Source organism: Vitis vinifera, chromosome 1, assembly GCF_030704535.1.
Source record: "Vitis vinifera cultivar Pinot Noir 40024 chromosome 1, ASM3070453v1".
NCBI classification, from domain to species: domain Eukaryota; kingdom Viridiplantae; phylum Streptophyta; class Magnoliopsida; order Vitales; family Vitaceae; genus Vitis; species Vitis vinifera.
The window spans coordinates 27,394,940-27,420,130 of NC_081805.1; the positions used below are offsets into that span (position 1 = coordinate 27,394,940).

Genomic DNA, 25,191 nt, shown 5'->3' on the forward strand with positions numbered 1-25,191 from the left:
GGTTACAGGAAATTCTTAAGAAAAGAAAGAAAAATGTTAAGAAAAATTTATTTCTAGTGTTTGGTTTTACACTAGAAAATACAAGATAAAATCAAATATAATTAAAATTAATTATAAATCTAATTATTTTTAAATTATTTAATTTTATATAAAAGATTTAAAATAACTAAAGTAAGTTTGAAATAATATATAAAAATAATTTATACATTTAAAAACTATTTTTCATTTTCTTTTTCCTTTTATTTTTTTTCCTTATATTTTTATTTAAATTTTCTAGAAACTAAACGTACCCTAGGTTATGTTTGGTTCCCGGAAAATTTGAGGGAAAATGCGAGGGAAAGAAAATACAAAGGAAAAGTAGAAGGAAAGAAAAAGTGAAGGAAAATAAAAAAATAGATTAAAAGTTGATAAATTATTTTTTTTGTTACTTCAAACTCATTTTATTTATTTTAACTCATCAATATAAAGATTAAATAATTTAAAAATACATAAGTTTTTAATTAGTTTTAATTATATTTGATTTTCTTTGATATTTTTCATAGGATAACCAAACATGAGAAAATCATTTTCCTTAGCATTTTTTTTCTTTCCTTTGTACTTTCCGGGAACCAAACATAGCCTAAGGAAAGAAAAAAATGCAAAGGAAAATGATTTTTTTATGTTTGGTTGTCTTATGAAAAATATAAAAGAAAATAAAATATAATTAAAACTAATTAAAAACTTATGTATTTTAAAATTATTTAATCTTTATATTGATGAGTTAAAATAAATAAAATGAGTTTGAAGTAAAAAATAAAAATAACGTATCAACTTTTAATCCATTTTTTATTTTCCTTCACTTTTTCTTTCCTTCTATTTTTCCTTTGTATTTTCTTTCCCTTGCATTTTCCCTCAAATTTTCTGAGAACCAAACATAGCCTAAATGAATTGAATTAGGAGATGAAAACAAATTGGAATTTTCAGTACAATGAGGGCATGATTATTGGGTATTGCATCATTCATTCATTAGTTTTTATTATCATTGTGGGCATCCCTTGAGCCACAGTAAAGGTCACATTACTGGGGTTAGGTTTAGATTGGGGCCAGTTTGATACTCCGTTGAACATGTGACTGATCCCCCATTCCACGTATTATAGACTATAGTACTACTATCATTTTTGTTTTGTAGTAAATTTTCAGATGTTTCCAATGTGTCACCACCTGCTTTGGAGTAGAACCCTGAAAATCTTGTTTTCAATAGTGCATTTAAGAGTAAAATATTGGGAAATCATTTTATTGACTTAATAACTATGATTAGTAGTTTTTTGATTGAAATGTTTTTTAAAAATTAATTTGAGGTGTTTTTTTTTTAAATCATTTATAGAATATTTTAAAAAAATAATTAAAAATATGAAGAATATTTTATTAATTTTTAGATGGTATATAAGTTTTCTAAAAATCAAGAAAAATATTTTCCATATTTGATGTTCTAGACAAAATTTCTTTCCAAAAATAATTTAAAAATATTTAAAATTTTTACTTTTACCTTATAAAGTGTTTATTTATTTATTTTTATTTTTTTGAGAATTGTTTTTTAAAAGTAACTGAAAACCCTTCCACTTGTTTAAGAAGCTTTTTCAAATATTCTTGTCTATCCAAAATGACTTTTGAAGTTCAAATGCACCTTCCAACCCTTAAAAATCTCAGGAGAATTTTATATTGTATTGAAGTATTGGAAAATGAGTTGGAACTTAAAGGTGGTATATTTGGATTATGACTCAAATTTAATCTTCATCTTCAAAAAATATGCTAATTCTAAACAGGATTAGATTTCACTTTCCATATATTTTTTCCCTTCCATTTTCTCACTTTCAATTACCATTTCAAGATTCAAATGCTTTGCAACCTTCTTAATCTTCAATTCAAAATTAAATGTATCCTCCATATCTAGACTTAAAAGTTTTTTCCTTCCACTTTTTCGCAAAGCTCCTTAATTCAAAAAGAAAAAAAAAAGGAAAATGAAAAGGGGAAATCCTTCAAGTGGCTTCATAATTTTTTTTCCCCTAAAAACTTGGTCACAATCACAAAAGCCACCCTTTGAGTGCCTTCAAAGGTTACAAAACAAAGAGACCAAACTCAATTTGGAGAGTCATATCTAAAAATCTTAGTCCATATCAAAACATTTCAAATTTCATTCTAACAAATCTAAGGTAATTCTTCTTAGGGTTATAAGTATATATTTTACCCATTTTTAGGATTTTCCACATTTTATTCTTTCACATAAAAAAAATCCAATAATTTACTTCTTATATTTACTAAATAATGTCATTTCATTTTTTTTTTGTTGTAATTTTATTTATTTTCACTAAAAAGAATATTTATTTATTCTGCATTTAAATGATTATTATATCCTTACATTTTGAGTTTTTAATTTTTATCCTTTCTGGGTATTTAATTTTTTCATGAATATATATATATATAAAAGAGGCTGTGGTTGGTGGGGAGATAGCATTAAAGGGTTGTTTGGTGTACCAAAAAAAAAAAACATAGAAAAACTCAATTGACCTATAGCTTCACTTCACTCTTCAATGGGATCGATTGATCGAACGCCAAAATAATAATAATAATATAGAATTCAAAAGGTTGGTGGTAAAACCAGAATTACTGTTTAACCCTACCTCATCATGACCTCAAAGTGATGGCTGTTCCCCAAATAAAAGGGCAGAACCGACATTTCAATCATAGCCATCAACCCAAATCTCCAACCATTCTGCCTATTTTTGCCCTTCTTCTCCCTCACCCGTCGACGTCTCCACCTGCCCAGTCAAAACCAAAAATCCAGATTTAGCCTTCCCTTTAAAACCCTAACCCTTTCCTTGTTTATATCGTAATCATAATAACAAAGGGAATTCACCAAACCCTTTTCTCTCTGTGATCCCATATTCCCATGGCTTCCATTTCCAAGCTTGTAAGCCCTAGTCCTGTTTCTTCTTATTCTGTTTCTGGTTCTTTGAAGTCCAGATCTTTGCAGCCTAAGTGTTTGATCGATTTTCACAGCAGAGATGTTTTCAATGCTAGAGTTTCGTCTTCTAGGTTGTCCGTTCGGAACGACGTCGTCAGGGGATCATTGATGTAAGCTTTGGTCTTTTGTTCTTCTTTTTTGAATTTTTTTTGTATTGGGATGTTGTGATCTTTGTTTGGTTTGGTTTGATCTTTTACTGTGCGAGTATCAGTTGGAGAAATCTTATTGTATGCAGATTTGTGAAAATATTGAATGAGTTGGAGGAATTGTTTGAATGAATCTGTTTAGGATTGTTTAATCGTAGTGCTTTCAACTAAGCAAGGCCATTTTGTATATATTGTGGGTTTGTATTTGTATTTGTATTTGATTTGATGCCATGATCATATTCACCTGGTGAAAAATTTATGAAGGAAATGCTTCTCAAGGTTTAATGGCATGTCATGTTAATATTTCTGAAATTAAGTCCCTTTCAATGAAATGGCTCAGCTGTTATTTGTATTGTTAGTTTGTTATCAATCGGATGGTTTGGTACAATGTGGCTTCTTTTTTGGACCTGCTGGTCAACTCCTAAGCTAAATTCAGCTTCTTGGTGGTTGATTGTGTAAGGCTATGTTTGGTTAGGGAAAATTTGAGGAAGACAAAGAAAATAGAGGAAAAGTAGAAGGACGGAATGAAGGAAAATAAAAAATCGGTTTAGAATCTATAAATCATTTTATTTGCTACTTCAAACTCATTTCACTTATTTTTCCTATTCTATGTAAAGATTAAATAATTTAAAATATGTATAAATTTCTAACTAATTATAATTATATTTGATTTTCTTTCATATCTTCCATGATAAACCAAACATGAGAAAATCATTTTTCTTAGCATTTTTTTTTTCTTTCCTTAATTCTTTTTGGGAATCAAATGTAACCTATATGATTTTTGTCATTTCATTTCATCTTGGGCCTAGGACCATTGCTTTGTACCCATGGTGACCGCAGTAATTGGTCAATAAGGCTGTAAGGGGAAAAACAACATAAAACAATGCTTTATGAGTTAATTTGTCTGGCGAACCCCTTTCATTTGAACCAAAATATTTATTATTAGTAACAATTGTTCAGCTTTATGTTTTCTTTAATGATAAAAGCAAGGAGTTGGTTATATCAATGGAATTAGACTCCACGCTTGGATTTGGATTTGGATTGAAAGTTGAAAGTTATGCCTTGAATTTGCATACAGAATTTCCAGCTCCTTTTTGGGCTCACTATTTAATTAAAACACTGTAAGACAAAGTGCATTCAATCATGTATTAGTGATTGGATTCTTGTGATAGTTGCTTGTTGTTTCATTTTTCTCTAATTCTAAAGTTTAATTTTTAAAGGCTTTCTCTGATTGTAAAGTTTGAGAAGTTCTCATTCCGTATGTTATTTATTACAGTGTCAGATGTTCCCAACTTGAGGGAAATGGAAGCCAAATAAAGAGAACAACTCTTCATGATCTCTATGAGCAGGGAGGGCAGAGCCCATGGTATGATAACCTCTGCAGGCCTGTTACCGATCTCCTTCCACTGATTGCAAGTGGTGTCAGAGGTGTAACTAGCAACCCAGCGGTAATTACACATACCTTTTTTCTTATTCTCTTTGGTTCTTCCCCTGTTCCAACAGGTGTGGAGGATATTTCTTTTGATAGTAGAAAGGAAAGAGGGGGAAAAGAAAGTGAAAGATACTGTTTTTGAACTGATATGATTGTATTTTCACATGTTTCTTTTGTTATTTTCATTTATTAGTTGCAATCTCTTGCAATGAGCTATTCTATTTATATGGTTGCAGATTTTCCAGAAGGCGATATCATCTTCCAATGCTTACAATGAACAGTTCAGGTATATATATATATTTTCTAAATTATAATTCCATCATGTTAACAAGTCAATTGCATGATTCTTTTCAGATGACCTCTACCCATTTGAGATCTCCCAAGGTGGGTGGAGCTCATCTGCAAGGGTGAACCATGAAAAGGTTCATCAAGGGGATTGTGGTGGAGTAAGAAAGATTGCAACTTTTTAGTTTTTAGTCATCAGAATGTTGTGTATAAAGTTTGTATTCGTATGAGTAGTCAGATTTCAGAAGAGCTTGCTGGTTAGCACATGCTTTGGCTGTCTGGAAGTTAGTTATTCTGCTCTTGCAGGACCTGGAATCCAATACTAACATCCGAGTTGATCCTTCAGAGTTGGTAAATCTAACATTTTAAACCTTTGGATTCTGCAGGGAACTTGTACTAGCAGGAAAAGACATTGAAAGTGCATACTGGGAGCTTGTGGTGAAGGACATCCAAGATGCGTGCAGACTTTTTGAGCCAATCTATGATGAGACGGATGGAGGAGATGGCTATGTTTCTGTTGAAGTTTCTCCAAAGCTTGCTGATGATACTGTAGGGACTGTAGAAGCTGCAAAATGGCTTTATAAAGTGGTTGATCGCCCTAATGTCTATATAAAGATCCCAGCGACAGCTCCATGCGTCCCTTCAATCAAGGAAGTTATTTCACTTGGCATTAGTGTCAATGTAACTGTAAGTTTTTGCTATGCATCCTTGATTACCTACAATTTTAGAAGTATACTAGTAAAACTGGAAAAAGGTTAAGTTGTCTTGGCATGATTGACCACTACATTGCTCTTATAATCTTATACTGGTAGGTGATCCTAGCAATCTGGGTTCTGGTTAAGCTATTGATTAGTGGAAAAGTAGTTTTAAGGTAAATTATGTCATCGAGCCCAAGTGACAAGTGTGATGGAATAGAACTTTTAGCCTTTGGGGCATGGTTCAAGTCGTTGGGGATTGGGGTTAAGGTTGTGGGTGGTCCAGGTTCGCTTCTAGTGGGGACCAAACAAAAAATTAAAAAAGGAATGGAACTTTTATATGACAGGCCTCCTCTGTTGCTGCAAAATGTTAGAATTTGCTCCATTAGTTCCTTTTGTTGTTATAAGTTAAAAATGAAGAAAAAAATATGGTCGGTCATCAACAACTGTTTTTTTCTCTTTCCTTTTTTTTGGGCAATAAAAATACATACTTTTCACTCTGTTTACCTTGAACTGTCCTCTCTCGTATGCTGCAGAAGTTCTGCTCCATCTAAGCTTTTCAGGAAAAAATTAAAAGGGAAAAAAAAAATGAAAAATGAAAAAACTGTCTGGCAGTGCTATTGGCTTTCCACTACTACCCTGAGGGAAAAAGGACTCACTGTTTGTGAATTAAGCATTCTTTTGAGAAATTGGGATACATGCATAAAAAATATCTTTTTCCTCTTGCTCCCTTTTGATCTAACGGCCACTATCATTTCAAAGCAGCTGTCTAAGTATTGGATGATAAATAAGAATCCTGAATAGATTTCACCAACTGGTTTCTAGGAAGATGGAGGGATATGAGTGAAAATGCAAATGCTTACAGCCACCTTTCCAATTTCAAAGCCAAGTTGTTATTAAGATCACCCTCTTTTTCCTCCAATCTCACTTGTGGTAGTATAGTCCTTGGTGTGCTTCTGTTTTTCTTATAATAGCATTCTAACCATCATTTTCTGTTATGGATGTGCCAGCTTATATTCTCTCTCCCGAGATATGAAGCTGTCATTGATGCTTACTTAGATGGGCTTGAGGCTTCTGGGCTAAGTGACCTCTCCAGGGTTACAAGTGTTGCCTCCTTCTTTGTCAGTCGGGTAGACACCCTCATTGACAAGTTGCTTGAGAAAATTGGAACTCCAGAGGCCCTTGATCTCCGAGGAAAGGTAATAAATTAATTTACAATCAAATTGTCATCCTTTTGAGGGTTTAAAACTCAGGACCTAATATCATGGGACTTTTATATGTTCTAGGCTGCAGTAGCTCAAGCAGCACTGGCATACCAGCTCTACCAGAAGAAATTCTCTGGGCCTAGATGGGAAGCTCTGGTGAAGAAAGGTGCCAAGAAACAGAGGCTGCTGTGGGCTTCAACCAGTGTCAAGAATCCTGCCTACCCTGACACACTATATGTGTCTCCTCTTATTGGACCCGACACGGTGAGCCTTCTTATATTGCAACCTCAGTTGGATTTGGCAGTAATTGTTGTCAGCATCCTAAGAAAGTTATCTACCATTTACTTAAACAGTTCCATAAATAAGGTCCATAATTTACTGCCAACTTCCTTTTTCAGGTTTCAACCATGCCCGACCAAGCTCTCCAAGCATTTGTTGACCATGGTGTTGTTTCAAGGACAATTGATTCCAATGTATCTGAAGCTGAAGGCATTTACAGTGCACTTGAGAAGTTGGGGATTGACTGGGGCTATGTCGGGTCTCAGCTGGAACTTGAAGGAGTGGAGTCTTTCAAGAAGAGCTTTGACAGCCTGCTTGATAGCCTGCAAGAGAAGGCAAACTCCCTTAAACTGGTTAGCCTGTAAGCGTCTCGGTTCTTTTATTACTGTCTTGGCGACTCAATAAAGCCAGCTGGGTCTCAATCCCTGCTGTAAATTAGTTGATGAGTGATGTTTAAAAGACTAGATCATGTATCATATGGGTGGGTTACTGCCAGTTATTTCATATTTGCTGTTGGTTGGGTTTCTTCAACTTTGTGAATAGACTTGGATTGTCATTCTAATGAAGGAAATGTCCATGGACAGATAATAAAAGTAGGGACAAGATTGAAAACTGCTAACACTGAAAATCCATGGGTGAGTAGTGATTTCAGTGAAGATGATAACAGGTATAGCTATAACTATAAGGAGCTTTGATGGGAGCTATGTCGTCAGATATGTGGATGTATTGATTTATTGCCTGTAGACTCTAGTTTAACATTGTACATTCTGCATCCAATGGAACCTTTTTGGGGCCTTTATTCTGATTCTGGCAAAGCGGGGCTACTTGTAAGTTATAAGTTTATAACATGGTTGGCAGGCTAATAACATCTGGTATTCTCTTAGTCGTCAAGTCTTTGTTTGGACGATGGCAGGTTTCTTGAACAGGATATGGCTACGAATGCAAAATGTTTTTTAAAAATAAAAGTTCATTTCATAATGGGATTTTTATTTTTTAAAATATATATATTTTTCTCTAATGTTTTATTTTTAATTATTTTTCACAAGTAATTAAAATATGTCATCCTAGAACATCTTATTTTTTATTTTTTATTTTTAAGAACAGAAAATAAAAAACTTTTTTCTGGGTGAAACATGTTTATTTTTTATTTTTAAATGATATAAAAATGTTTTTGAGAATAGCTAACAAAAATGCCCCTACCCTTTCAGTACGTATTCATGAATCGAGCATGATAATTCTGGGGTGTTTATTCCATTCCGGATATATGAACAAATGTGACTTAGGTGAAACATGTATGAAGAATACAAAGGAGATCAAATGAGACAATTGCTAGATAGAAAGAAATGGACTGAATTTGACCAAATTTTCACTTTCGATCTTCATTTTTAGATATGAACAAAGGGGACTACGGTAAGGTTACTAGCTCAAACTTTCCATACGCAGACCAAATGGAGCCTCAATTCTAATTGATCCCAATCTTCGGTGTCCACGTGGCATAATATCATTCGGCCACGGCACCCTATAAAGAGTAGCTGACGCAAAGAGAAGTTTCCAGTGCGCCACAAGTTGGGGCCGTTATCTTCCTGCGAAAGCCCTCCTCACTCTCTCTCTTACTCCGATAGTGGTGTTGTGGTTGGAAATCAAATGGCGTCGATCTCAGCTATAGAAGGATTTCTTCCAAATTCTCTCGCAATATCTCTTGGAAAGGCCTCCAAATCGGTTGGATGCTTCTCTTGCATTTGTTTTTCAAAACCCTACTATGTCAAAATTCTACTTCTTAAAAAATTTGCTGTTTCTGTAGTAAAATTGATCAGATTTGTTTTCATTCTTCAGAGATGGCACATGAAAATACCGCGTAGCAATGGTGGTTCTTCTCAGGAACTGCCGAGGTTTTCCTATTCGATCGGTGAGTGAAATGTTTCGATTGAGATTGGAACAGTGAGTGAATTTGTAGATTTTCATTTTTTTTTAAAAAATAGAACAGGATTAAATTGAGTTTTTTCTTGTTTTGCTGGTATTTTTCTGTAGATGTAAGTGGTGGCATGGGCTGTAGGCCAGTCTTTGGCCGAAGAGAAGCTGCCATGTTATCCATTGGATTATTAGCGGGAGCCATATGGAATGCTTCTGAGAATGAAGTGGCGGTGGCATCTGAATTCACTGACAGTAATTTTCTTTGCCCTTCCTTTGGCTCTGTGAGGATCATGGAAAGTACAAAGTAATTGAAAAGAAAAAAGAAAGAAAGAAATAAAAAAAAGAGAAGGAATTTCGAATTTTTCTGTTTGGTTTGTCATGCAAAATACAGAGAAAAAAAATGAAATAGTAAAAAAGAAAAGAAAAGAAGAATTTCACGTATTTTTATCTTCATATAAAAGAGGAATATCTTTGAAGAAGCATGACAAAAGGGGAAAATTATCAAAAACTCTTTTTTTCCCCTTGATTTTCTTTCTCTCCTACTGATGGAATCTTTGTTTTTAATGCTAGTCATTTCCCTACAAGTGTCTGTAATGTAGTTTAATTGATTTTGGACTTGGAATTGGTTAAATTGTGGCCTCTTGGATTAGGTGTGCCCTGCCTGTGGTTTGGCAATTGGCCAAATGATTTTAATCATGTATAGATTGTCTGTTATTATCTAAATTGCAATTTCAGTTGCAAACTTGCAAAGACTTATTTTGGCATGTTTGTTGTGCTTATAGTGCCAGCGCTCAGGGGGAAGGATTATGGAAAGACGAAGATGCGGTTTCCAGACTACACAGAAACAGCATCAGGCCTTCAGTATAAGGTCACCTATTGAATAACCTTTGTCAAACCTCTTTGTATGTGAACTTGCATAATACACTCATGTTTTAGTTAATTAGTTTTAATTCCATATTTAAAAAGAATGCAGGACTTGCGAGTGGGAAGTGGCCCTTCACCAAAGGTGGGGGAGACAGTAGTGGTAGGCTCTTGATCTTTTGTTTACATGGATTTATAACTTGGTGTAAAGTTGTTTGAACTCTGGGGACACTCAAAACAGAAAAATTCTTACAAGCAATAAATGGAATAAATACTTATAAAAAAATAAATATGCTTTCTATCCCTTCACAAAAGAATGAAAAAACAAAGTGATACTCTGAAAGATTGAAGTCCATGAACAACTCAATTTCACAACTTGAATGAAGCAAGGCCCCAAAAATAGAGTTCTGATAAAGATTGGACACTGCAATAACAGCATAGACACAAAAATAGAAACCAAATCATTTGGATTAAATAATTACTGAAGAAATTGACTTGCAATTTTATGTTTAGTTATTTTACACAAGATGGAAAATTCTGTAGCATTCCCTAAACTGTAAATGAATTTTAGGTTGATTGGGATGGTTACACCATAGGATATTATGGGCGCATATTTGAAGCTCGTAACAAGACAAAGGGTGGTTCCTTTCAGGTATGGCATGCTTTACACCCTCTTAAACTAGGTTTTCTTCAATTCTACTAGACTGAAGTGCAATAATTATGTTATTTTTTTATATGCAGGGCGATGACAAAGACTTTTTTAAATTTAGAGTAGGATCACAGCAGGTAAAAAACTTGTTATCCATGTTAAGCATCCAACCTTTTTTTCCCTTTCAGATCAGGTTGGATGGATGTGATAATTTTTCCTGCACATTGAATTCTTTCTGGTTCTTCCCTTCATTTATTTATTTATAAATATGGGATTATATCAGAAGCCATTGTTTGTGGTTGGGTACTTGGGTTGAATTGTACAACAACTAGGTTGTTTCATTATGCTGTAGCAGTTGTCTGTTCCTTTTATGCTGTATTGGTGGCACCTTTTTGGCAGTGACTATGGAAGTTTTTAATTGTGATGCCTGGTTCTTGAATGGTCAGGTAATACCAGCTTTTGAGGAAGCTGTTTCCGGCATGTCCCTGGGCAGTATCAGAAGGTGCTGTATCTGCCTTCTTCACATGGCCTTCGTTATTTTTAGAGAGATTGACATACATGAATGTGGATCATGAATAGTTGATTGCTCCCATTTTAACTGAATTCGTACATATCATGCACCAAATAGATAAGAAAGACAATAAAACTGAAGATATAAGCTTGAGTTCATACATCTCCAAGCTAACCTGATTTCTTGACCTGCTCATGCTCCTGTCTATAGTTGCTTATAGTCTCCACTCTATACGCTTCAGATGTGGGTCTCTATTATAATCGTCACCAGAATTGATTATGTAGACCCAAAAGAAAACATGCTGATCATTAAGAGACCAAGTCACAACTTGTAGTACACCTAGCTAATTGATTGGGGCATTTTTATGCTTGATTTTACTTCTTTTTGGGAAGAAATTATGACCCTCTTGGGTTGTTATCCATGGAAACTGTTCTTGCAAAAAATTTCATACTTCCCTCTTTTAACTTTGATCAGAAAATTAGGACTGGGAAGATCAGTACAATGTACTGTTCACACAATCTATGCATACAATTTCAAGTTCCCCTTCACAGTGATGCAGGATCATAGTGCCTCCTGAACTGGGATACCCCGAGAATGACTTCAACAAGAGTGGACCAAGACCAACAACATTTTCGGTAATGTATAAATATTTTTGGAGATACTTTAGAGCCATGCATTTTTTTCCCAGAAGGTGCTAAATTCCAATCTGTTTCATAGGGTCAACGAGCCTTGGATTTTGTGCTGAGGAACCAAGGGCTGATAGACAAGACCCTTTTGTTCGATATTGAGCTTCTCAAGATCATACCGAACTGATCGAATGCCAGTTCCATTCCATCATGCATTAGCAAACACCACCCTGTAAGTATTGAGGTTAGCCTTTTTTTTCTTTGGCAAACTGGGGGCCTATTTGGTAAATATTTTAGAGAATAATTTTTTGTTCCTTTCTAGAATAGATTTTTTTGTTTTTTTGAATTTAGAAAATATGTTTGATTAAATTTTAATGGAAAATAGTTTTTTGAGTATTTGTTGTGAAAACAGTTGTCTTTTAGAAGAAATTGGAGGTGTTTTATTTGATTTTTATATGGTATTTTGAGAAATGATTGAAAACATGAAAAATACTTTGAAATTTTTTTATACTAAATATAAACTTAATTGTAACTTCATGAAGAACAATTTAAATTTGAGTTCTCAAATATATATATGTCAAACACAATTTTTTGGGAACCGTTTCAAAAATGTTGCCAAACATGCACACTTTTGTAGCTTTTTCATAAATCATATTTATGGTTGGTTGATCCAGGAGTTCAAAGATCATAAGCTGTCAAGAGAGCCATTTAGTGAACACTATCATCTTCGAGAACATGGAGGAGTATTTCATGTAATGGGGAGTTTAGTTATTCCCAGGGGCAATACGGCATCGCAAACAGCATGTTGGTTTTGGTGCAATTGGGTCCTTGCCAACCAATAAAAAAGATGGATGGATAAAACAGAGGTCAGACTCTACTAGTCAATGTTGTTCAAAATATTATAGTTTTTTGTTTCATCCAGTTATCTCACTACTAATATGCATGCATTGTAGTTAGATATATGGCAAAAGATTTTATGAAGTTTTATCATCCATCCCGACAATTAATCAACATTATGGCACTTCATTTTTTACAGAATAATATTGCTTTCATGGATGCCTCTCTTCCTCATGTATGCTAATATTAGGCTAGCGGTATGCACTTAAGTAGAGTAATAACTTATTTGGGAGTGATTTTGATAGGATTAGAACTGCTTCCAATTGCTTGGAAGCACTTTCTTAGAAAAGTTCAGTATGTGATTGTCTTGAAATTCATTCATCTTTGCTTTTAGCTTTGCCAAAGCAATCACTGGCAACAGGTTCCTCTTCTCCATGTAACTATGCCTTTTTCATGCTCAACAGTTGTGCTGTCATAACCAAAAACAACAAAAATTCCAATTCCCAATTAAGCTTGATACGGAAGACTTTCAAACTCCAACTAGATTATAGGAACTTCTGAAAAATCATTTCAAAATATTTAGGAAATCGGTTGAGGTGATTCTTAGATAATTTTTTGATAGGTGGTTGATGATTCTTTCAAAAATTCCTTTTTTTTTTGTTATATAACACGCTATCAAAATCATTATCAAAGCACTTTGTTTTTGTTTATACTTGAAAACAACCAATGATTTTTCTTAAAATAATTTATAATGGAAGCACTATGAACAATTTTAACTAAAAATATTCCCATACCTGATCTAAGACGTGGGCATCTGATCTACTTCCCTAATTTGAAGCTGGCACCGGTGATGTCCTCATCGATCCTCTTTCTCAGCCACTTCTATTTGATATTTTCCTGCCTCTCTCTCTCTCTCTCTAATATTTGCTCTGTTTCATGTTTCCCGGTCCAGATAGGCCACGGGGTGCAAAACGCGAAGAGTTGGTCTTAAAGTTACATTTGGGAGTGATCTTTTATTAATAATACTTCTATATTAGAAATGCTTTTTAAAAAATTCAAGATGCATCAGAAAATGTTTTTAGTAATATAATATGTATGAAAAGAAACATTTAATAAAAGCTGATTTTGAGAAAGTCGGAAACATGTCCTCACAAAGTAGACAGCCCTAAACATTTAGAGAACCGCTTGGAGGTGATTATTTAAAAAATAAATCTTTTATATAATATATTTTTAAACATTTTTTTATATATACAAACACTCACCTAGGGATTTTTTAGATAGTGTTTATGATAAAAACCTTGTGTACTGAATACTTCAATTATAATCATATTCAAACGGTTCCGATTTGAAGTGTTTCACAATGCCTGGAAGCATTTTCTTACAAAAATGAAAACAGCCTTGAAAACCAATTTTAAAAATATAAAAAATCAATTTAAATGATTGCTGGACAATCACATAATAGGTGATTCTCCTTAAAAAGTTTCTAATCAAAGCACTACTAATTATAGTACTACTAACATGTGTTTTAAGCGCCAAAATGCTATTCTAAAATCACTTTTAAATAAATTTTTAGATTTTTAAAATAAAAAATAAAACCACTTTGAAGCATTGGGAAAGGAGCATAACCGAGAAATACTTCTAATCAGGCTTTAAAATAATAGAACCTTCAAATCTATCGTATACATCAACCCTAGGTAGAAGATAAAAAAATCAAACAATTTTGTACCACCTGCGTCAAAAGAGATCCCTATAGCAGATAAAATTAAATCATCAACATTAGATTTCAAATTTCATGGGCGATTAAAAAGGGAATGAAACCAAAATTCTGCTACAAACTACAGTTGACATGAATAGACAAAAGCTAAGGCAAGCACCTAATTCTGGGACAAACAACAACGATCACAATCCAAGAAAGCAGTACAAAGAGCTCTCAAAACATGGATGGATTAAAGGAATGAGAGTAGTACTGATGAGGTTCACAATAGCAAAACCTGGAAGGTACTGAGTTCGAATCTGGCAGACCATTCATGAAAAACGGTTAGGAAAATAGCCCAGTTAGTCAACAGGAAGTACTCGGCGCTTGTACCTCACCATGACCTTTCCCTTCACCCCCACAACCATGGCATTCCAGTCGATCTCGGGAAAAGGTGATATCAGTTCAAACTCAAAATTCCTCAGCAGATGGCTCCATATTGCCTTTATTTGCAGATATGCAAAGGGTTCCCCTAGACACCCATGCCGGCCACCTCCAAAAGATATATATGAGAATGCCCCTGCTACCTTGTCTTCTTCTCTCCCAACTGCAAATCTGTCGGGATCATACCTCTCTGGGTCCTTGTAGATATGCGGGAGCCGATTGGCAAATGCTGGGGATGTGGCAACAATGTGGCCCTTTGGAATGTCGTATTCTTTCCCATCCTTGGTTGTCACACTGAAATCACTGTGTGAGCTACGTAGCAGCATTATCAGGGGAGGGTGGAGTCTCAGGGCTTCCTTGATGCATCGGTACAAGACGTCCATCTCAGACAAGATATCGTGATCAACCTTGTTCCCATGTTTTTTCATCAGGTTCTTCTGCTCATCCAACACAGCAGAAAGGAATTCCTTGTGACGGAAGAGATATGCACCGGTCCATGTGGAAGTGATGGAACTGGTATGCTGCCCAGCGAACAAAGCAGCAATGAGCAGGCCAGTGACCTCAGCTTCGGTTGTTTGGCGACCATCTTTGTATTTGGAGTCCATAAAGCACTGTAACATGTCATTCTCTGACTTGCCAGTCTCTCTACGGGAAGCAATAATGTTTGCAAATATGTGAGCAAGCTTCGTGCGGGCCTGGTCGCGGCGGCGGTGGGCTGGGATGGGCAGGTATGGGAAGATAACGCTGATAGGGAGCATGCCGTTATCAAGGTCATGGAAGAGGGCAGACACATCAGCGAATAGCTTATCACGAACTTCTTGACCCAAGAGGCATCTACTGGCTGTTAAGATGATTAAATGCTCTAGCTCGTATTTAAGGTCCACTTCACCACTATCTCCCCACTTCGAGAAGTAATCCTGCATAGTTAGAAGACAAAACGGAAATGAGGCCATGTAGTTCCTACACAATGTGCAAATTTTACTGGAATAAGATTCGACAAACAATTTAGAAATTTAGCAATGAGGAACTCAAACCAAAATTTTGTCTGGGGAGAAATAAAAACAAACAACCCATGGTAGATTAAGTGTTGCTGGTTATTCAGACTGAACCATTAGGTGTGGCTGGTTATTCAGATTGAACCCCAAACATCAAACTTCTGTGCACGGAAATGTGCGGACATAATGGAGAAACTTCCACTTATAAAGTGAAAGAATTGTCTAAGGATCATATACGGGTTCGTTAATGAATAGGAAAGCTCCCTGATTGTCCACTCGATCATGTTAAGAGAATCCTGAAGCTACTAATTGCCACCTTTTTTTCTTACCAAGAAAATCTACAATAAACCAACACCAATCCTGAAAATGCAAAGATCTGACTAAAGAGCAAGACAATGAAAAATGTGTAAGTTCCCCCGTAAAGGACAAGTTGATGCCACAGGAATAAGCATGAATTGTTATGAATCTTATGATTGTAGTGTTAGTACATATGCTGTTAAAAAGTGTCATATGAGATGAATGAAAGTCTTCATAAACATAATTCTTTTAGTTTGGGAAATCAAGAGAAAAGTTGAACAGATCAACTAGTATTAAAATCAAAATGCTGTAACATCTGAAAATCAAAGGAAAATACCCAATAAGATACTATATGAAAAAAAATAAAAAAAAATAAAGGCATAACATGAATGTCTTTAATGAAAATCAGTAAGCTTGCAGATAACCATTGATTTCCTGATGTAATACTTTAAATATGAAAAAGAAATGAGGAAATATCCAAAGAAAAATAATCTGAGGAAACTAGAAAAAGCAGCAAATTGACGAGGTATTGTTTGTCATTCAAATTGAAATGACACTCTGCAGTCTGTTTTTCCTGCCTCACTACTACGGAAGGTACGTTTGAAGGGATATTGTCCTATCATTTCAATTGAACAAGCCTACAGTCCCATCAAACTCTCCATCAAATTAAATTAGCCTATTCGTTCAACCAAACCAAAATTAGCCTTTTTTTCAGCATTGGTAGTATGGAAGTTGTGTGTAGGTCCGACTTCTGTTTTAAAAAACAGAAGAAATAGATAGGAAATCTTTTTTTTTCCCTAATTCCCTGTATTTTAAAAAAATTATTGATAAATTTTAAAATAGAAAAGTAGAAGTACAATAAGCGAACATATCATTCAAAAAAACATTCACAGTTTTGTTCTAGAAATGAAAAAACAGAGGACAAACGAATGTCCGATCAACACCTTGAAGTTTTCTGTAAATTTGTAATGAACCTATGGGCCCTGGTATCCATCAGGATTCCCCCCTCTCGATCCCATCAGTGACGCAACAGACCTTTTTTTTCCTTTCAGTTTAAAAACAAGGTGACTATCATCCTGCTTTTAATCTAAAAGTTAGTACTGCCACAACATTCAAGATGAATAAAAATGTTATCATTTCTATAACACACAAGATGAGATCTGAAATTTTGCAAAAAGGTAAAATTCTCCGAAGGAAAATCAACTTGAAATTTTTGGGTTGAAATCGGTACTTTCGTTCACTATTCTAGACAAAACAGAGAGACAAAACAGAGCCTCCAATATGCAACGCTGAAAGCGTAAGTACAAACAGAAGTTGAAATGAAAGCTAGTGAGAGACACTTACTTCGGTTTCCGTTACCATCTGATCCACGTATCCCTTCAATTTGGTTACTCTCAGAGACTCTGTAAAGAACCGGAACTGCTCTTGCCTCACCGAATAATCAACATCGAAAACAACTCCGGGGCCAAAAGTGGGAACGTTGAACTGGTAAACCTCTTGCTGACTGAGATCAGCCTCTGGCGCCTTGAAGAAGTGCGCTGAGACCTCCGGTCCAATGAAGAAAGTGATGTTCTTATTCAACAGATTCAGGGTGAACACACTCCCAAGCTTCGGATACTCTTCTCGGAGCATCACCACCGGGCCTTTCAAGAACCGGAGAAGTCCACCGATCACTGGAAATGCCTTAACGGTAGGAGGAAGGCGCTTTCTAGATTTAGGAATCAGAAGCGCAGAGATTAGCTTGGCCACTACCACTGTAGCCACAATGAGGAGGGCCACATTGAAGAACTTGTTGTCTACATCCATGGCTTACAACAATTCTATAACCTCTAAGGGACTTAACTGAAAATCACGCCAGAGAAAAGATAAATCAGAACACATCACATCGCATTCAATGCGATCCCTAACATTTAAGAAAACCAGAAACGAATCTGCAACAGAGCACGTGGAAAAAAAGTAATCGAGGATGTTGTACCTAATAAAAAGGCACTTTTCAGCGTGACTTCAGTCCAGATCTGAAGAATCTCTGCATAAAAAATGTCGAGAAAATTTCAAAATTCTGAAGACTCAATGAGCATCCAATCCATCACACTCAATGACTTCAGCACTACCATCAAATACCAAAAATCATTACTCAAAAATTATCACTCAGACACTCCTTCAGCCCGCTTGTTTGGTTGCTAAGAAACCGGAGGAAAACAGAAAGAAACATTAAAATTCCAATTCTGGAATTTCATTTTCTCGGTAACCTAACAAAACGGAGAGGGAATTCTAGCAATGCAGTGGCATAAAATCGATGAACACGAGACATAAGATCATCAAGAATTGCAACGGAAAATGAAGGAAAAGGAAAAGAAAAAGTATGTGGAAAAACACCTTAGAAATAATGAAGAGGAAAGAAGAAGACAAATGGGACAGACATCTCCAAAGCGATCTGTGTAGACTGTGAAATTGTTTTTTGAAACTGTATTTTATAGCGGTTCTGAACCGGGCCTGAGCTGGGCCCATTGGTTCTTGAAAACCAAAACCATGGGCTCTCCAAGGTGGTTTGGCCTCTAACCTGACCGATTAAATCCAAAATCAAAGTCTTTTGTGGTTAATTAATCAACACAAGTAACACAATAATTTCTAATAAATTCCGATTTTATGGAAAATAATTTTGGTTTTATTTTAGAAAATCAATGTGTCATATTATGGTATGGGATAGGTGCATTGCAATATTTACTATTTAGATGGTTGGTATAATTATGAAATTTATTATATTATTTTTTTAAAAGTATGTTTAACAATGTTTATCTTAAAAGTGTTTTTAGTAAAAATATATGATCCATTTGATTATATTTCCTTAAATTTGTTTTTAAAAATTATTTTTTATTTTTAAATTTAAAAACAATTTTTAAAAACAAATTTAAAAAAACATGATCAAACGGGTCTATGTTTTTCTTTTGATTTTAAAAATCAATGAAAATAACTTTTACTTGTTCTTTAAAAATTATTTTGTATTTCATTTTATCTTTAAAAATCATTTTTAATAGCCATTACCTATCCAATTTTTTTTTCAAAAAAATAGCATAAGTGATTTTTGCTTTTTATTTTTTACCTTCCTTCAAAAACATTTTTCATGTTAAAAATATTACCTACCCAACTTTCAGCCAAATATTTTGCTTGTGATGAAAGTATAAAGTAAATAATGAGTGTACGATGAAATTTGAGTTTTTTTTTAGTAAGAATATAAATAGATATGATGATTTAAAATAATAAGATGATGTATAAAATATGAAATATATAACAATGGGACCGAAGTAGGACGAAAATTGAAGTGTACATATAACACGCTTTAATTGGTGGCACCTTTTTTTTATGTTTATACCATAGCTAAACCCTATATCTTAACACATTTTTACCTTAGTAGGTTGTGGTGCGGAGAGGCCAAGCACACATGAACAAACTCCGAATGGATAGGGAGTCTAGCGCCTACTAGATAGTCAAGCGTCCCTAAAGAAACACGTTGGATGGTCGAGAGTGAGGTTAGGAAAAAGCAATTGCCTTCAATTTAACCCTGTGAAACAGAATTTGTGGGGGAGAGTGGTTCGTGGGAAATATAATAACATTTCTCGCACACTCTAGAACAAGCGGCTATTTGAATAAATTTATAAAAAACTATTTTTTATATATAAAAAATTATTATTTGTATCTTCAAATTCGAAAAATAGTTTTCACTTTTAAAAACAAAAATATTGTTTTAGAAACAAATAATCCCCAAGTAGACTCATAATTGTTGTGTTTATGAATTATTTCTATCATGAACACTTGGATGAAAACTATGTTTTATAAGACTATTGAGGCTTATGTTTTGAGGGGAGCCTTGAGGTAGGACCATACAAATTAGTCTCGAGGTTATAACCTCGAGGCTATTGAGGCTTAAGCTTAATATTCAAAAAGTTAATGAGTTTAGGATCTTTATGGATTTTTTGTATAGCCTCAAAGGTGGTAAGGGTTAACCCTCTACTATTCAAAAGGTTTTAATGGGTTTAACATCTTTATGAGCTTTTGTATATACTTATTAAGATGTTTAAACCTCTACTATTCAAAAGGTTTTAATGGGTTTAACACCTTTATGAGCTTTTGTATATATTTGTTAAGATGTTTAAGCCTTAATATTCATTGGTTGAAATGATTTATGCTTTTATGAGGTTTTGATAAAGATTTACAATTTTTGCCTTACCTCCAAAATTAGGGTTAAACCTCATAGAAAAAAATAGAAGAATTATTGGTCATCATAGTATCCGATCTATCATTATGTTATTATTGATGGATGAAAAAGATAATAGAACAATTGGATATAATTATAATTCAAAAGAGATTCTATCCTGATAATAGTTTTAAAGATTTTTTGATAAATGCATGAAAGGATTGGATTTTAAGAAAGACAAAAAAAGAAAAAAAGAAAAAAATAAATAAATTAAAAGCTATTGAAAATGACATTCAATTGATTTGATTATCATACATCACATGATTTTTCTATTATTATTTTTCTAATTTTTAAGATTTTGTTATTATTATTATTAAATTAAGGCTTAAGCCTTGTTCCACCTTATTGCCCCTTATCCTACCTTGAGGCTTATGCTTTGCTTCATTTGGACAAAATGTCTCAAGATCGCCTTTAATCTTTTAAAACATTGGATGGAATTAATATGCATACACATTAGGGTTCAAACTTGCTACAGCATCCATCCATGCCATTAATCATTATTCCTCCATTTTCCAAACAGCTAAGAATTATACTAAACTTGGAGTCGTTACCTGTTGTTGTGTTTATGTGAATACAAAAATACAAAAGAAAAAAAAAAACACGCCCCACAAAAATGAAAGCATAAGCCAATCTGGGGAACTTTAAAGATTTCAGTTTTCTAAATTTCAAAAAACACCTCAATAAAGCCAATAAACAGATTAAGCTGAAATGCATTCAGGATCATGCTACGCTCTCATATGCAAATCGGCATTGCATCCTTGATATCCTCGAGGATTGCACTAATAAATGGTAAAAGTAATGCCTTAGCCCTCAAGTTTTACCTTTTTTGTTGATTTCCCTTGATGAGAAAGCCCTAAGGACCCTGAAGAAGTAACTGTACTATGACCTCGCCCTGAGTCTTGAGTAAGCTGGTTGATGGATGTGGCAGGCTTATCAGCATGCCTTCTCTTATGCCTGCTACTATGTGTGGAGGCAGATCGGCCACTCACTGATTGTGGGTTTCTCAGCTTAGTACTGTGAGAAGGAGTTGAATAATGATGAGAAGAATGGGTCAAGCTACTTCCTCCAGATCTCTGATACATTTTTCTCAAATTGTTGGCACTTTGATTTTCAAGTTCATCGGGCTCAGGGTAGTGGACAAGGGAAACACGCCGTGAGATCTTTCCCACTGCACTCAAGATAAAAGAGTATTAAAGGAGTGCATGAAGATTCAGCCATAATATACTCTTATGTCTACACAGAATTTCGTCTAACAACAACGATAACAATAATTTTTTATTCACTTATAAATACGCAATGGGCTCAAATGTGGTAGCTCTCCTTACTAGACATACCCCATTATTTATTATATTTTCAAAGTTATCCATCAACACTATTAAGTGCTACAATTGTTTGTTTATATTTGACTACACATAAGAAGATGAGAATATCACAACTCAGAAACTTACTTAAATGCTACCTAAGCTCAGACAACCTTGAAGATGGGAGTAAGGTCCATGGATGCCATATTGTTGATATAGAATGTTGGAAATTCACATGTTAAATTAGGTTTTTTTATTTTTTTAAAGCATATATTGAATACAAAACTGGTGTTCTTGAAAACTCAAAGCAAAGTGATTAAGGTAATGTTTGATCATTTCATATGTGGGTCAAAAGTAAAAAAAAAATGTGGCAATAAAATGTTTGCCTCTGATCAAAGAAAAAGAAAATGCAGCACATTAACTCCAAGTTGTGAAAATATATTCTAAGGAAGTTGGTTGTACAATGGTGCTTCCAAATATGTAAGAACTCACAAGATTGACATGGAAGCATAATTTTCTTTTAGAACCATTCAAGCCAGAAAGACAGGGCACATGGTTCAAAAGATGAGTAGTGGATATGTACTTTTTCTTTGAAAAAGGGTTGAGATAGAAAAGAAAGAAAGAATGAAAACAGTACACATAGATGCATACCTATTTTTGACTCAGATGGAGATGATATAAAAACCGTCGCATCTGGATCCTGAGACGCAAAACTGACGACATTGTATAATTTTCCTGCCATAATGAAATGACATTTAACCACAATAAGAAGTCTTCTCAATGGGTGCATCCTAACTCATATCAAGCAACTTTGAAGATTGAGTTTGCAGTTTAACAAGGAGAGGTTGGCATTGGGATTGCACTTCGCCTTATTATATAATCATGACACAAAGATTTATACTTACCAGATGAACCTTCAAACTTGCCCAACTGTCCATCCTGATGAAGCTTGAGTGACAGTTCTTGCCCATCAAAATCAGGGTGCTGCAATGTCCAAAACAAGCTAACATATTCAACATCCCTCACAATAGGATTCACAAACAGAATGGCAAGGATATCAATCGCCAATGAGTTTCGAATTGGTTTGTCTCCCCATTTAAACTCGGTTTCTTGCTAAGTAACTCATCTCTTCAAACAGAAATTTGTATTTCAATATTGAGACCTCGGCAAATCCATTTTGAGTAGATGTCTTAATATGATTGACAGGATACAGGGGCATCAACAAGTCAGAGTTATTCTCTTGAAAACAAGCCCAACCAACTCCATATATATTGTAGAAACCTTAAATTGAAGGAGGAACTTGTTTCTAACTTTCTATCATGTTGGCTTTGCATTATTATATCAATTTTCCCGGGGAAAAAAAAAATCAAAATAAATGGAGCAAGGGGAAATTAAAAGAAAATCTCACTTGATTAACAGGCCACTGAATCAGCCAAAGTTCTTTCGAGTCCGTCATACTAAGATCGACTAGTGAATCCTTGGTATCCTCAATAAATTCTGGCGGAGGTTTGTAATCGGCTTCGCTAACAGCATCCATTCCCTCACTGAACTCAACCAAGTAACACAATGTCTATAACAGAAAAATCAAACAATAATTAAAAAAAAAAATAATTGTGAAGAAAAAATGATCAAACTAAAAATTGCCATAACCTTCTTTTGTTAATTGAAAATTCAAAACTCAAACATCAAACCAATCACAAACTTCAAAATTCCAACCAATAACTAAGAAATTGAAGAACCCGAGAATGACAAAAGTCCGGAAACTTTAGCCTTCTCATCTCAGAGAAACTTCAAACGTAATCTTTGAAATCTCCATCATAAATTTTCCATTTTCAATTTCGCGCCTCTATCGTAATATGAGGAGAGAGAGAGTAGAACATTTAGGGTTAAGGTTGGGTTGCGGCGTTACCTTGGTTCTGAAAAGTGAGAACGACGTATTTCGTTTTTCTGTCTCTCCTCTCCCCCCTCACTCCGCTGAAACAGTCAGGGTTAGGGTTAGGGCTGCCCAAGGATGAAAGTTTCCATTTTTTTCGCCGAAATTTCTCCGAAATTTCGGGTTTCGGTGGTCGGCGATACGAAAGAGGGGGGCGAAATGTCGATGGGAGAAATTTCGCCAAATTTCGGTTAAAATCGGCGAAAAAATTGCCGAAAAATGGATGCAGACGAAAAATCGGCGAAATCTTCAAAAAATAGCCGGACACTGCAATTTATCGGCGAATTTTCGGTTTGTATAGCCGATTTTTTACCGATTTTTCTGAAAATTTCCCGATATTTCCTACCAGTCCAGCCCGCGCACAGGTGACAAAATCTGATCATGATTTGCAGGCAAAGGTTGTGTTTTTTAGCCTGGCTCAAAAATCGTGGATTTAGGGTTCGTGAAATTTAAATCCAATGGCACAAAAGCAAAGCGACCCCTAGAACAGATCCAGAAAACACAGGAAGCAAAAAATAAAAAGCAATCTTTCTGGTTTTCCTGGGGGGTTTTGCATGGATTTTCTCGGAAATCAAACGAGGATGAATTTTCCCAGAAATCGAATGGCGGATGGATTTTCATGGGAATCAAACGGGGTTGCAGAAAAATGAAAATAAATAACAAGATTAGATTAGTACCTGGGAGGATTGAGAGTGGCAGAGGAAAATAGGGCCTTTTTAGGGATTCTCTCGTCTGGAGGGCAACTTCAGAAAAGGGCTTCGGGCTTCTTGATGCCCGAGTGAGAGAAGTGGGTGGCCTTTTTATTTTTAGATTTAGTAGAGATTAAAAAAAAAAAAAGGAAACATATCATGAGAACAATTTTCCTCTCTCTATATAAATAATTATTAATTATTTATGATTAAATCACTACTATGGATTAAAATTAATTTAATAAGATAAATTATTAATAATTTTAATTATTTAAATAAATTAATGTTAATAAAAGAAAGTTGTTACCACATATTTTTAATAAAATTTTAGAAATTAGATCTTAAATAAAATATTTTATTGATATTTCAATTTGGACCCCAGTGCATTGGATGGTCCAAATTGAAACTGGATGTGATCCAATAGTCAAAATTGAACCTCAAGCTATGTGATAATATGTATAAATTATTGATATTTACTAAAATAAGTTTTTCATGAAACTTCATAATGAGTGTATAAGTACAACTAATATAATATAATTATGCTTAATATCACAAATCATATTATATATATATATATCAAATTCTTCACAAAAACAACTTTAAATTATTTATTATACTTTTAATTACATTAACACGAGGTTTTTTTACATTTCCATAAGTTTTGATCAATTTTTTACTTATCAAAATTTTTTTTCAAAATATCCGTCGATATTTCTCCGATATATCCGTAAAATCAAGTTATCGATATATCCGTGATTACCGATATTTTCATCATTGGGGCTGCCGCGTTACCTTGGTGCTGAAAAGTGAAAACGACGTCGTTTCGTTTTTTCCGTTTCTTCTCTCTACCACGTAATGAAAATAGGGAAACTTGTGTTTTAAGGTCCTTATTTATAAAATATATGATATTCAAACCCCAAGTTTGTGAAATATGGAAAGCGATTAATGGGCAAAATAATATGAGAATTATACACTTTGTGCTGAGTCAATTTTATATACTCAAATGGCCTCGATGTATGTTGCATCAATAGCCAAATAGCCTCTACGTCAGACTCAAATAAAAAAAAAATTATGAAACTTGTCAATTGTATAAAAAACCACCCGATCCGACAAAGAAATGGAAAAAAAAAATCAATTCTTTGTTTGAAT

At 34.4% G+C, this 25,191-nt stretch overlaps 4 protein-coding genes across 19 annotated transcripts; 2 read left to right on the forward strand and 2 right to left on the reverse strand.

The window, feature by feature from the left end:
- The first annotated feature begins 2,684 nt into the window (after window positions 1–2,684).
- Window positions 2,685–7,662, forward strand: LOC100247241 (uncharacterized). The gene is made up of 7 exons (XM_002271478.4): window positions 2,685–3,111; window positions 4,424–4,595; window positions 4,816–4,865; window positions 5,251–5,551; window positions 6,570–6,758; window positions 6,846–7,028; window positions 7,163–7,662. The coding sequence occupies exons 1-7, from the start codon at window positions 2,927–2,929 to the stop codon at window positions 7,406–7,408; spliced, it is 1,326 nt and encodes a 441-aa protein (XP_002271514.1). The 5' UTR covers window positions 2,685–2,926; the 3' UTR covers window positions 7,409–7,662.
- Window positions 7,663–8,356: 694 nt separating this feature from the next.
- Window positions 8,357–12,657, forward strand: LOC100257384 (peptidyl-prolyl cis-trans isomerase FKBP19, chloroplastic). 5 transcript variants are annotated; one of them, XR_787007.3, is made up of 11 exons: window positions 8,357–8,762; window positions 8,877–8,949; window positions 9,072–9,206; window positions 9,737–9,822; window positions 9,928–9,978; window positions 10,387–10,467; window positions 10,557–10,601; window positions 10,911–10,966; window positions 11,535–11,610; window positions 11,693–11,845; window positions 12,276–12,657. XR_787007.3 is itself a non-coding variant. In XM_002267953.5 (11 exons), exons 1-10 carry the CDS (start codon window positions 8,688–8,690, stop codon window positions 11,786–11,788), a joined length of 774 nt encoding a protein of 257 aa, XP_002267989.1. In that variant the 5' UTR covers window positions 8,357–8,687; the 3' UTR covers window positions 11,789–11,833; window positions 12,276–12,657. The 5 variants fall into 5 exon arrangements, 1 of the variants encoding a protein (XP_002267989.1); XM_002267953.5 differs by having other exon boundaries at window positions 11,693–11,833; XR_787008.2 differs by lacking the exon at window positions 12,276–12,657 and having other exon boundaries at window positions 11,450–11,610; window positions 11,693–11,807.
- A 1,538-nt stretch (window positions 12,658–14,195) lies between these two features.
- On the reverse strand, window positions 14,196–18,366 carry LOC100242104 (sterol 14-demethylase). 2 transcript variants are annotated; one of them, XM_002271906.4, is made up of 4 exons: window positions 18,244–18,366; window positions 17,843–17,893; window positions 17,212–17,709; window positions 14,196–15,492 (listed from the first exon to the last, which is right to left on the reverse strand). In XM_002271906.4, exons 3-4 carry the CDS (start codon window positions 17,671–17,673, stop codon window positions 14,494–14,496), a joined length of 1,461 nt encoding a protein of 486 aa, XP_002271942.1. In that variant the 5' UTR covers window positions 17,674–17,709; window positions 17,843–17,893; window positions 18,244–18,366; the 3' UTR covers window positions 14,196–14,493. The 2 variants fall into 2 exon arrangements, with proteins under 2 accessions (XP_002271942.1, XP_059591966.1); XM_059735983.1 differs by having other exon boundaries at window positions 17,843–17,974; window positions 18,244–18,307.
- A 2,261-nt stretch (window positions 18,367–20,627) lies between these two features.
- On the reverse strand, window positions 20,628–24,897 carry LOC100264392 (mediator-associated protein 2). 11 transcript variants are annotated; one of them, XM_010659093.3, is made up of 6 exons: window positions 24,031–24,165; window positions 23,330–23,394; window positions 22,829–22,990; window positions 22,326–22,404; window positions 22,072–22,155; window positions 20,628–21,287 (listed from the first exon to the last, which is right to left on the reverse strand). In XM_010659093.3, exons 3-6 carry the CDS (start codon window positions 22,955–22,957, stop codon window positions 20,923–20,925), a joined length of 657 nt encoding a protein of 218 aa, XP_010657395.1. In that variant the 5' UTR covers window positions 22,958–22,990; window positions 23,330–23,394; window positions 24,031–24,165; the 3' UTR covers window positions 20,628–20,922. The 11 variants fall into 11 exon arrangements, with proteins under 11 accessions (XP_010657395.1, XP_010657413.1, XP_059591982.1 ...); XM_010659111.3 differs by having other exon boundaries at window positions 22,829–22,964; window positions 24,031–24,162; XM_059735999.1 differs by having other exon boundaries at window positions 23,191–23,394; window positions 24,031–24,162.
- Between the last annotated feature and the right edge of the window lie 294 nt (window positions 24,898–25,191).